At 39.0% G+C, this 13160-nt stretch overlaps 1 protein-coding gene and 1 non-coding gene across 2 annotated transcripts; both read left to right on the forward strand.

Moving 5' to 3' along the window:
* The first annotated feature begins 1848 nt into the window (after nt 1–1848).
* Nucleotides 1849–2040, forward strand: LOC137274931 (U2 spliceosomal RNA). Its single transcript, XR_010956280.1, has one exon. It is a non-coding gene; the product is annotated as a U2 spliceosomal RNA (small nuclear RNA).
* A 6949-nt stretch (nt 2041–8989) lies between these two features.
* On the forward strand, nt 8990–10084 carry LOC137271436 (uncharacterized). The gene is made up of 2 exons (XM_067803996.1): nt 8990–9106; nt 9461–10084. The coding sequence occupies exons 1-2, from the start codon at nt 8990–8992 to the stop codon at nt 10082–10084; spliced, it is 741 nt and encodes a 246-aa protein (XP_067660097.1).
* Nucleotides 10085–13160: the final 3076 nt, after the last annotated feature.

Below are 13160 nucleotides of genomic sequence, written 5' to 3' on the forward strand. Positions count from 1 at the left end.
AGGTCTGTCCGGCAGGGGTGTGGTTTATCTCCGTCCCTGTATGTCTTAGCACTAGAGCCTCTGTTAATGTATATTCAGAAAAAAACTGAAATTGTTGGTGTCAAACTACCAGGTACTGATGATTCGGAAAAAATATCTGCATTTGCTGATGATGGGCTGGGATTTTGTACCACAGATGCTTCTATTGGTCAACTTTTAGAATCTTACTATCTTTTTAGCAAGGCTTCTGGCTCCAAATTAAATCTTAACAAAACTCACGGCATTTTCGTTGGTAAATGACGTAATAGATCGGACCACCCTTTCGGTATTTCTTGGATTGAGCATTCTAAAATAGTGGGAATTATAACAGGTAGAAATATCAATGCGGACGATCAATTTCATCCTATACTATCTAAATTTCGAAGTGTTTTCAATGGTGCTAAAGGACGCTCTATTTCTATTTTTGGCAAAACTATTGTGTGCAACGGCATGGCATTGTCTAAGTTGTGGTACCGAGGGGCGGTATCACCCTATTCAAAAGATTATGTCGAACTTTTTCAGAGGGAGACTTTTCGGTTCATTTGGAATTCCACAGCTGAGCCTATTCGGAGGTCTGTTTGTTATAAATCAACTTTAGACGGGGGGATGGGTGTTGTACACATCCAGTCTAAATTGCAGTCTTTCTACCTTAAGCATATTCAAAATCTGTTTTATTTCTCAGCTAAGTGGACCTTTTTTGCGAAATACTGGTTAGGGATGTCCTTACGATGCTATTCTCCCTCATTTTCTTCTTTACTATTCCCACACTCTGAGACGATGTCTGCTTTCTATCAGGGTTGTTTTTTTAGCTGTTAAACGTTTTGAGGCTGTTCATTCGGATTTCCTGATGGATATGTTTCAATTTACTACTAAACAATGTTATAAAGCACTCGTAAAATCAATTATGGAAAATAAAGTTGAAACGTTGTATCCACGTATTCCTTTCCGGCTTGTTTGGCTTAATTTGCATAATTACTTCGTGGATCCACTTTCTAAATCAGTTAATTACCGTCTCATCTATGATTCTCTCCCCTTAGGGTATACTCTTTATACTCGGGGAATGTCTGTCACTCCAAACTGTCCACTCTGTCGTATAGCAATAGAAACTTTTGATCATCTCTTCATCTATTGCTCGTGTGTTGGGGTTTTGTGGGATATCGTTTTCCAGTGGTTCGATCAATTGTCATTTGGTTTATTAAAACGATTTAACGAAGTTATTCGATTTAACTTGGTTCCCAAAATTCCAAATTCCTATAAAAAATCAATGTGTATCTATCTTTTAACTTTGGCAAAATACACTATTTGGCTTGTTCGAAATTCTAACAAATTTGAGCACTCAAAATTGAATGGAAATGATATCATGTTACGTTTTTTGTCTGTCCTTAGGACACGTATCAGGGTCGACTTCTATCGCTTATCTTTTACTGTTTTCTCTAACTAATGGCTGTCTACTTCAATATTTTGTTCAGTCGATGGCAATCATAAATTATCTTTCAATTTGTAAATTTTGATATACTGTTCACTGCTGTTTCATCAAACTGTAATATTCAGTCTAGTAATTCTGTATATTTGCCATGTCTGCGCCGTAGCCGTAGTCGGCATTTTTTAAAACATGTACATAGGTATGTGTGTGCTTGTCCCGTGTTTATTGGATTATCATATGCATGTGTAAATATGGTGGCATGTCATACAAATATGTAAAAGCGGTGACTTTCTATTTTGCTCTTCCTCTGTAGTTTAATTTATTGTTAATGCTGCAGGGCTCAACACTTTCCTGTGATAATTTTAGGCCGCCCTGCAGCAACCGCGCTGTCCGCGTGTGTTAAAATTATATTTTTGAATAAATTTTATTAAAAAGAAAAAAGTATCTGTTCTTATCAGCTTAATATCTGATACGTCTCCTATTGGAGACATCGATATTAAACTGATTTTTGCAACGGGATGAAGTGCCACGAAGCTTCCTCCGCCCTCATCACGGGTTGACCCAGGTATTGCAGTACTTCCGGGAATGGCCCACCACTCATAATACAAATTAAAAAATTGAACCCTTAACTTAGACCTCTGTTTTTCACATTTCATTTGCCTATTTTTATCTCACTTTGCGCTGTCCCCTCCCTTTTTGCGCGTCCGTTTCACTGGGGGCACCATGCAACCACTGCCAAACTGTAGAAATGGACCCATCCACTCAACCACATTGTACTCCGTCCAAACCAAGCCCCGGGAGGTTCCTCAAAGTGATTTATTTTCCACTTGCAGTTGTTTTCTATCCCCGTATCCAAGGACGTCGGCAATGATGTCGCACGCCGGAAATTACGTCGCAGACAATCACACCCTCACAACCACATTCTGCCCTGTCGATAACACACGTCTTAAGCGCCAGCTAACCCCTAGAAAGTGCTTCAAGTGGTAAGGAAGTACCAGAAGGCTCGGCGGGTTTCTCCCGGGTCAGTTTACATTGAAATTTCAAAGTTTCTTTAATTTTCATTCTATTTCTTAATTAAAACAACATTTGTGACTAAAATTCACCTACCCTAACATTGTTTTGATACTTCAAATGTATTTAACTTAAGTGGATTTAGTCCACGCGGTCAGTTGCAGTGGGTCTTTTTTTCACGCTTGTCTGGGCGCGACTTTCAGGAAGTCGGGACTGCAGAAACTCTCCCAATTGCTTTTTCACCACGCCTTGTTCATTAAGTGCCGATCCACCAGCTGCAGGACGTTTTTCCTACGTCGGCCCGACGTTTTAGCGTCTGCGCTCTTTTTATTCAAAGAAATAAAGAAGGTTATTTACACATTTTGTTGCCTTGACACAAATTGTCAAATTTCTCCACAAAGAAGGTCAGTTTGGCCGTGGCACTAATTTGTGGTCCGAAATTGCCTGTATTCGTGCGTGTAATTTTGGAGGTGAATATTTTGAAAGAGGTTATGTAAACATCCAGCCCCATAATGAGATGCTGTGGGTACTTTGCCGGCGCAAGCCGACAACCGGCATCGCTTCTCGGCCTTTCGTCTAAGCCCTAATCCTAGGATCCAGGAGGAATACGTAGTCGAGGATTTAACAGCTGCAGTGCTGATTATAGAATCTTTGGTTATTGACTTTTCATATTTGACTCTTTGTGACTTTTCTGTTCTACAGGTCAACGGGTGGGCATCGGCCACTATTTTTAGTGGTCGTGTGACCTTGTGTCTCCCCCCATTTTTCTCATGGCGTACCAAACGGCGTCAGTCTTTCCTGCAGTGCCGACCAAATTCCTGGATAGGAAAAAGTCGTCTTGCACGGTACGTGTTAAGTCTGTGATAAAGAATTTCGATCGTGAAAATATACTGGACATTGTCCAGTCAGTTTCTACTCCTGCTGTGCAAGCGGAAGAGATTATATCCATATGGAAAACTGAATCATCAGGTTTATGGTTCGGTACGTTTAAACATGAGAACAGGGCTCGTCTGCTTCTTACTGCTGGATCTGTGATGTATAGAGGTGTGAAGGTAGACTTCACCGCATATGAGAAAGAAGTATTGGACTTGAGAATTCACTGGATTCACGATGTAGTGTCTGACGGATTTCTCAGAGATTTTTTTTCCAGATATGGAACCGTCCTTTCAGTTTCTACAGAGACAATGATTGTTGGAGGGGAGCCCATCCAGACAGGAGTGAGGATCGTTCAAGTGAAGATAGACAGCAGTAAGACAGGCAGCATCCCCTACATCGTTCGACTAGGAGACAGGATGTCGATGTTGATCACTGCTCCAGGTAGGCTGCCTGTCTGTTTAAAGTGTTTTAATTTGGGGCATACAAGATCAGACTGTCCAAGAAATTACAACAATAGGAGCAAGACACAGGAGCATATGAATGCTAACAATGATGTGGGTGTGGCAAAGCCGACTGCCGATGTAATGAACAAAGTGACTGTAGAAAGTGATATTGATGAGGAAATGGGTGAGGGTGAAGTCGAGGAGAGTCGGGTGAAAGAATCTGAGGGTGAAAGCATGAGAGAAAGTGAGTGTCAGGAAGAGAATGAAAGTGAGAAAGCTAGGTCTTATGCATCGGTAGCGTCTGTGTCCAGTATGGATGTACAGGATCCGATGGATTCTCAAACTGATGTTGTTTTGGCTGATGTCAGTTCTCAGGACTGGCAAACCAGCAAGCCCAAGCACCGTCACAGATCCATTTCACGCGGGGCCACGTCGGGGAAGAAACAGAGAGTGTCTGTCATCCCTGCGGGAGTGGCAGATGCGGCTGCTGTGGCAGTTACGCGTTCCCCGTCGGGGACCCGCCGATCTGAGAGGGTGCTTGGGGATAAACATGACCCCCCTTAATTTCTCATGAAGCAGGTGTATTTCGTTAACGGCCACGCTATGTCTACCACAACACGAGCTAGTTCATTGTAATTAACTTTATTTGCCAGGTTCTCCCTCTGTGGGGAGTGTTATTTGATCTATCTCTGTATATATTGTGTTGTACATATTGGAGGAAGCTTATCTTTTCGGTGGTCATTATGCATTTTAGGTAAAATTTGTTTTTATATCATTTACTGTGTATAATATTTGGGCGCAGCTAATTTGCATATCACTTGTAAATGTTGATATTAATTTGTTTATGAAGTTTTTGAGATATTCATGGGTAAGATCGTGTTATGCTATGGTATTGGATTATTTTGGTTGTAAGTTATGGTTTTTTCCTCGAGGTTGTGTTTGTATTCTGTTTCGATTTGTTACTGTAAAAAAGTCTGGTTATCAGTGTGTATTGTGCATGCGTATATATTACGTGCGCTTCTGTTACCAATTCTTTAATATTCACTATGTATAATTTTGTTTCCATTAACTGTAATGGTCTTTTAAATAACCCTGCAAAGTTAAATGTATTATCTAATTCTTTTGTTAATGATAGCATTGATTTTTTATTTCTTCAAGAGACTCACATTCATAATTTATATTTAGCTAAGTCGATTGAATCAAAACTTCCGGGGAAGGCATTTTGGAGTTTTGGTAGCAATTTTAGTCGTGGGGTGGGGTTTATTGTGTCGTCTAATGTTAATTTTGTTGTAGAATATTTTCACTTTGACATAGAAGGAAGATTAGTTGTTGTGGATTTAGCTATTGATGGACATAGTGTTAGATTTATTAATGTGTATGCACCTAATGTAGATGCTAATAGGACAGAGTTCTTTAGAAATCTTACGAAATATTTAGTCACAAATAAAAGTATTATTTTAGGCGGGGATTTTAATTGAGTAGTTAATTTACAGTTAGACAAAATTGGTGGTAGGGGTTTAGTGCAAGCAGGATCACATATGATTTAGCAGTGGGTCTTTGATTTCTCTATTTTTGACGTATATCGCTCTAAGTTTCCCGGTTCTGTGCCGGTTTCCTGGCGCAATACGGCCGGCGTTGGATCTCGTTTGGACCGGTTCTATATTTCCTCTGCACTACGCTGTTCGCTTGAGTCTGTAGATATATCTAGTTGTTCCTTTTCTGATCATGATTATGTGTCATTTAAGCTGAGGGATTTTGCTGGCATAACTTTTGGTCCGGGATATTTTAAGTTTAATAATTCGTTACTAGATAATTCTTTTAAAACCTTATTTACTGGGTTCTGCTTAAATCATATTCCCCCATTAAGCTCCATTACTTTAGACTGGTGGGATGCCTTTAAGTTAGAAATTCGGTCCTTCACTAAATTATTTGCTCAGGTACGTAAGTCGCAACGGGCTTCCCTTCATAATGATCTAATTAAGCAATATAGAAACTTGTGTCAAGCTGAATCTCTACGTCCTGGACTTTTTTGTGACCAAATTGCGGCTGTAAAGAAACAACTTAAATATTGGAATTTAAAGGTCGTTTAGTTCGTTCTAAGGCTAAGGACTTTGAAAATGGTGAAAGGCCTTCCAGTTACTTTCTTCGCAAGGAGACACAGAGAGGTAAAAAGAAAACTATTTCTTCAATTTTGGACTCGTCTGGCAATAAAGTATCTACCTCTCGTGAAATCATGGGCGTTTTTGTTGATTTCTATAGCGAACTGTTTGGTTATGAGCCCATTGATGATGAAATTTGCAATCAATTCCTTGCTGATTTACCGGCGCTTCATTCGGATGATTCGGCTTCGCTGGAAGGGGAGATAACTCGTGACGAAACTCTAAAGACCCTTAAGACTATGGAGAATAATAAGTCTCCGGGTCCGGACGGGCTTACTAAGGAATTTTATGTTTATAATGTTGATGTTCTTGGTGATGTACTTCTCCGTGTTATTCAGTTGTCTTTTCAGGAGTCTTCTTTGCCTGAATCATCTAAAACATCTTATATTTCTCTTTTGTGTAAAGACATTAATAATGCTGATAATGTTCGTAACCGGCGTCCCATCTCTTTATTAAATGTTGATGTCAAAATTATTTCGAAATTGTTATGCACACGTTTAGGCAATGTTATAGGTAGTATCGTGCATATGGATCAAACTTGTGCTGTTCCTGGCCGATCTATTCAAGACAACTGCCATTTAATTCGCAATGTGTTGGATTATGTGGATCAAAAAGACCTACCTTGTGCTTTTATCAGTTTAGACCAAGAGAAGGCTTTTGATAGGGTCTCTCATCAGTTTTTGTTTAAAGTGTTGGACACTTTTGGCTTTGGTCCAAATTTTAAGAAATGGGTTAAAATTTTGTATCAGGACATATCTAGTGCGCTTATAATTAACCAACACATTTCAAAGCCGTTTCCTGTAACGAGGTCTGTCCGGCAGGGATGTGCCTTGTCCCCGTCTCTGTATGTATTAGCACTGGAGCCTTTACTCTGTTATATACGGAAAAACTCAAAAGTCATAGGGCTTTCTTTACCGGGCACTGATGATTCAGCAAAAATATCTGCCTTTGCTGATGATGGGCTTGGATTTTGTACAACTGACGCTTCAATTGGCCACCTTTTGGCAGCATATTCTTGTTATGGTAAAGCGTCCGGCTCCAAATTGAATCTTGCAAAAACTCATGGCATTTTTGTTGGTAAATGGCGTTCAAGATCGGATCACCCTTTCGGTATTTCTTGGATTGAGCAGTCACAAACAGTTGGAATTGTAACAGGCAGGAATGTCAATGTAGACGATCAGTTACATCCTATATTATCTAAATTTCGTTCGGTTTTAAACGGTGCGAAGGGACGTTCAATCTCTATTTTTGGTAAATCTACCGTGTGCAATATTATGGCCTTGTCAAAGTTTTGGTATAGAGGGGCAGTAACTATATATTCAAAATATTATGTCGACCTTTTTCAGAGGGAGACTTTTCGGTTTATTTGGCAATCCACTGCTGAGCCTATTCGGAGGTCTGTGTGCTATAAATATACTTTGGATGGGGGTTTGGGTGTAGTACACATCCATGCAAAATTATATTCCTTTTATTTAAAGCACATTCAAAATCTTTTACTTAATTCTTCAGCTAAGTGGACATTTTTTGCAAAATATTGGTTTGGAATGTCTTTACGTCACTATTGTCCTACTTTTGCTTCGCTATTATTTCCTCATTCTGAGACAATGCCGCTGTTCTATCAGACTTCTTTATTGGCTATAAGACAGTTTGAAGCTGTCAATTCAAATTATCTGATATATATGTTTCGGTTTACATCAAAACAGTACTATGTTTGTTTATTACAAACTGTTGTGGAAAATAAAGTTGAAACGTTGTATCCACGTATCCCTTTCCGGCAGGTTTGGCTTAATTTACATAATTCCTTCGTGGATCCACTTTCGAAATCGGTCAATTATCGTCTCATCTATGATTCTCTCCCCTTGGGGTATACTCTCTATACTCGGGGAATGTCTGTCTCTCCTAACTGTCCACTCTGTCGTATAGCAGTAGAAACTTCTGATCATCTTTTCATCTATTGCTTGTGTGTGGATGTTTTGTGGGATATCGTTTTCCAGTGGTTAGATCAATTGTCTTTTGGTTTATTGAAAAGATCTAATGAGGTCATTCGGTTTAATTTGGTTCCTAAAATTCCAAATTCTTATCAAAAATCATTATGCATTTACCTTTTAACTTTGGCAAAGTATACAATTTGGCTTATTCGGAATTCAAATAAATTTGAGCACACAAAATTGAATGGGAACGATATCATGTTACGTTTTCTGTGTTTCCTTAGGACACGTGTCAAGGTCGACTTTTGTCGCTTTCCATTATCTATCTTTTCTAAGTATTGGCTTTCTTCATTTATATTCTGTAGAATCAATGCTGATCATTCATTAGAATTAATTATTTAACATTATACATCTAAATGTAAGTACATTTTTCTTATAACTGTGTATATTTTAAAATATTGTTTGTGCATGTAAGCAGATATGCGTTGCATGATGCCAGAATGGCAATTTAGTTTCTGTGTTTTTGTTACTTGTATAGATGTATAATGATCTTGTGCATATTGTGTAAAAAGTCTATAGCATGCATATCCCTATGATTATGTATATATGTGTATAGTGTGTGATTAATAACTTATTCAATATTTTATTCTTGGTTTGTAGCCAGTATATGGCATAATTGCTTATAATTTTGTGTATATATGTATATATTATGCATGCTTCATTTACGTTCCCTACATTCTTTTACGCCTGCTTCGTTCAGTTTGGTTTAGTTATTTAATGTATAAAGCGTCCATAGTTATTGTGCATGTAGCCGGATTTGGCATTTTCTTCTTTAGTTCTTTTCTGTTAGCGCTGCAGGGCAAAACTCTTTTTTGTGATATAATTTTAGGCTGCCCTGCAGCGACCGCGCTGTCCGCGCTTGTAAAAAAATTTTATGTATTAAATTGTATCAAAAAGAAAAAGTGTCTGGTCTTATCGACGTGCCGGGAGAGGATTTTGGGTGAATATTGTTTTTTTTGCTGAGTTCCTGATCTAATTTTGACTCTTCTTTTCCATCAGGTCTACGAGTGGGTGGTGGTACTACGTACCTGAGACCTTAGGTGGTCGCCCCTCCTTTTTCGTCTTTACACCATGGCGGAGGCTGCAGCTTTGAATGTTCCAACTGTGCCCAGCGAATATTATGATGAGGATGCCATGAAGAGGACGGTGAAGATGTTTTCAAGGAACAGAGGATTGAATCGAGATCAGGTATTTCAAGTTCTTATTTGCTCTGCTATTAATATTCAGCCTGCAGACATTACATCCATCTGGAAAGGGAAAAATGGAAATGAATACTTTGTGACATTTTCTCATGATACACCTGCCAATCTTTTGAACTCGCTGGGATCAGTAACTGTGCAAGGTGAAAAATACACTTTTTCCATGTATAATCACCAACTTTTTGAGTTGAAGGTACAATGGTTACATGATACCATTTCCAATGACTATTTGGTGAAATTCTTTTCGAATTATGGCAGAGTCAAGGATGTACGCAGGCAGACAGAGTTTTTAGACAACAGCAAAATTGGTACTGGTGTTAGGTATGTGACACTTCATTTGAAGGCGCATGATACAGAGTTGCCATATATCGTGAAGATGGGGAAGAAGATGGCCATGCTCATCTCTACAGCTGGTCGACTCCCCATCTGCTTTAAGTGCAATAGAATCGGGCACATCAGGGGAGATTGTCCCTATAGGTCTTCGGTAACTGTTGGTAATGGTGCTAGACCATCTTACGCTGACACTGCAAAGAATATTCAGTCAGTGAATGATTCAGATATGTCGGATATGGAGGAAGAAGAGGATAGGAGTGGTTCAGTTGCAGGTGAAGGAGAAGTTGACAGATTGGAGGGGAATATGGAGGAAGGGGAGTGTGAAATCAATGTGTCTTCAGATTGGAGTAAAGAGCAGGAACAGTTTTCACAGGAAGGGGATAAGTGTCTGAGTGAGATGGATTTTCCTCCACCATCCGCTGCTGCTCCGAGTGGTAGGAGGGGAAACAGGTCTAAGGGTTCCAAGGACAGTAAGAGAGGGCCAGAGGCGTCATCTGCATCTCCGTCTCCTACACGAACGCATTCTTTTGCAACTACGGGCGTTGGGGTCACGGCAGCCATATCAGAGCAGCAAAGATCGTCCCCAAGGATTGCAATGAAAAAGTCTAGAGGAGGGGAGCCTCCTGACAAGTAGGCTGTATCTATGGATCTCAACCCAATGATAACGACCATGCTATGTTTATGGACTATGAGTAAAAGAACAGCGCTTCAAACAAAACTTCTCCCTGGATAGGGAGTACATTGGTTTCATAATATAATATTATATTTGCATTATTTACTAGTCTCAAACAAACATAACCACCAATGTTCAATTTTACAACAATTAATTGTAATGAGTTGATTGGTTCAATTGAAAAAATTCATAATTTAAGTTTTAAATTTCATGCATGTATTGACTTTCTGTTCCTCCAGGAAACTCATGTCTATAACATTCATATTGCAAAAACCTTGGGGAATAAATTTAAGGGGAAATGTTATTGGGCTTTTGGAACTAATCATAGCAGGGGTGTAGCTGTGATAATTAAAGATACAGTTGGTTTTGATTTAGATCATTTTGAGTTTGATGTTGATGGCAGATACATAGTAATAGATGGGAGGGTTCATGGAGTATGCATTAGATTGATTAAGATATATGCTCCCAATAAATCTGATGACAGAGAGGCTTTTTTCCATAATATTTCAAAGTTTCTAGTCACTAATAGGTTACTAATAGTGGGAGGGGATTTTAATTGCGTTTGCAATACAAGGCTGGATAAGGTTGGTGGAAATAGGGGTAATACACAACGAGGTGCTAATTTTATTAGACAATGGGTTTCTAACTTTTTTATTACTGATATATTTCGTTCTTTGTTTCCAGATTCGGTGGAGGTGTCTTGGCGTAACGCTGCTGGTGTTGGGTCCCGGCTTGATCGCTTTTAAAAACTTCTCATCTTCCCTACTGTCCGCTGTCGACACTGCGACGATCTCCCCATGCTCTTTCTCAGACCATGATTACGTCCAGGTAATGCTCAAGGATTTTGAAGGTATAGACTTTGGTAATTCATACTGGAAATGTAATAATTCTGTTTTGGATTTGGAATTTAAACAGGTGTTTAAAGAATTTTGCAAAATTGAAGTACCTCCTTTAGAGGATATTACTTTGGATTGGTGGGATGATTTCAAAATTTCAATAAAAAATTTTGTAAATGGTACCTTAAAAAAACGACGGAAAAGGAAACAATCTCACCAAAAGCATTTGGAACGTCAGTATCACTGTCTATGCCGTGCAGAATCTACAAATCCTGGTTCATATATTGACCAAATTAAGGAGACCAAAAAGCAATTAAATGAATTTGAAAACATGGAAGTTAAAGGTCATGTGATTCGATCTAAAGCAAAGGACCTTGAAAACGGTGAAAAACCTAGTTATTTCTTGCGTAAGGAAGCTAAGAGAGGTCAAAAGAAATCTATATCTTCCATTTTAGACTCTTCTGGACAATTAGTTAAAACCTCTCAAGACATCATGGGTGTTTTTGTAGATTATTATGCGGACTTGTTTTCGGCTGAGCCCATTGATGAGGAAATATGTAAAGACTTCCTTACTGATTTACCAAATTTGAATTCGGAACGTTCGGCCTTACTAGAAGGGGAGATAACAAAAGATGAAATTCTTAATACTCTTAAAGCTATGGAAAATAATGTCTCCAGGTTCGGACGGGCTTACCAAGGAGTTTTATTTGTTTCTCTTTGATGTCTTGGGTGATGTGCTTAGTCGTCTCGTTCATCTGTGTTTCTCTGAAGGGCGTTTACCTAGCTCTTCAAAAACTTCCTATCTTACTTTAATATGCAAGGATGCTAATAATTCTACCAATGTAAGTAATTGGCGCCCCATTTCATTGTTAAATGTTGATGTCATAATTATATCCAAAACGTTATGCACACGTTTAGGTAGTGTTATTGGGGATGTGGTTCATCAGGATCAAACATGTGCCATCCCGGGTCGATCTTTATTAGATAATTGTCACTTGCAACGTAATGTGTTGGATTATGTGGAGCAAAAAAAACTCCCGTGTGCATTGGTTAGCCTTGATCAGGAGAAGGCGTTTGATAGGGTCTCTCACGAATTTCTGTTTCGGACACTGGATGCTTTTGGCTTTGGTCCAGACTTCAAAAAGTGGGTCAAAATTTTATATTCTGACATATCCAGTGCAGTTGTAATTAACCAACACATATCTAGGCATTTTCCGGTCACGAGGTCTGTCGGGCAAGGTTGTGGCTTATCGCCCTCATTGTATGTGCTTACACTGGAGCCTCTTCTTCATAAAATTCGTCAGAATCAGTCAATCATAGGTGTGCAATTACCTGGTACTGATGATTCAGCAAAGATATCCGCTTATGCTGATGATGGACTAGGGTTTTGTACAACGGATGCCTCAATTAAGAATCTTTTAGGTATTTATGATACATTTGGCAGGGCATCTGGGTCCAAATTGAATATGTCAAAAACCAAAGGAATTTTTGTTGGCAAGTGGAAAACAAGGTCTGACCATCCTTTCGGTATTACTTGGATTGACCAGTCAAAAATTGTTGGAATTATTATTGGTAAGGAGGTCAATGATGATGATCAATTTCATCCAGTAATTTCAAAATTTCGTACTGTGTTAAAAATGTGCAGTGGGCGTTCTGTTTCTATTTTCGGCAAAACAGTACTGTGCAATATTTTAGGCCTGGCTAAACTGTGGTACCGAGGAGCAGTATCCCCAGTTTCAAATCATTACGTCGATCTGTTTCAGAGAGAGACGTTTCGTTTTATTTGGCAGTCCACCGCTGAACCAATTCGGCGCTCCATTCTTTATAAATCTGTTCTTGAGGGGGGACTTGGTGTTATTCACATCAAATCAAAATTACAATCCTAACAATTGAAACATATACAAAAGCTCATTAAGGGCAGTTCAGCAAAATGGACATTTTTTGCAAAATACTGGTTGGGTATGTCCTTGCGTTTTTACTGTCCTAGATTTCTATCCCTACGAATTCCACATTCAGAGGTGATATCATCGTTTTATGAACAGTGTCTTTTGGCTGTGAAACTGTTTGAATCTACTGTTTCAGACCCTCTAGTAGATCTACAGTTCCAAGCAATTTTATATTGCTCTTATGAACAAAATTGTGGAAAACAAAGTTGAGAAACTGTATCCACAAATTAATTTTCGGCATGTTTGGGCCAATCT

Source organism: Haliotis asinina, chromosome 2 (genome assembly GCF_037392515.1).
Source record: "Haliotis asinina isolate JCU_RB_2024 chromosome 2, JCU_Hal_asi_v2, whole genome shotgun sequence".
Taxonomy (NCBI): domain Eukaryota; kingdom Metazoa; phylum Mollusca; class Gastropoda; order Lepetellida; family Haliotidae; genus Haliotis; species Haliotis asinina.

Excerpts from the sequence above, each read along its gene's own strand:
- LOC137271436 (XM_067803996.1), top strand. The coding sequence starts at position 8,990 with ATGGCGGAGGCTGCAGCTTTGAATGTTCCAACTGTGCCCAGCGAATAT. Across the intron at positions 9,107-9,460 it reads GAGGATTGAATCGAGATCAG|GCGCATGATACAGAGTTGCC; the intron begins GTATTTCAAGTT and ends CTTCATTTGAAG.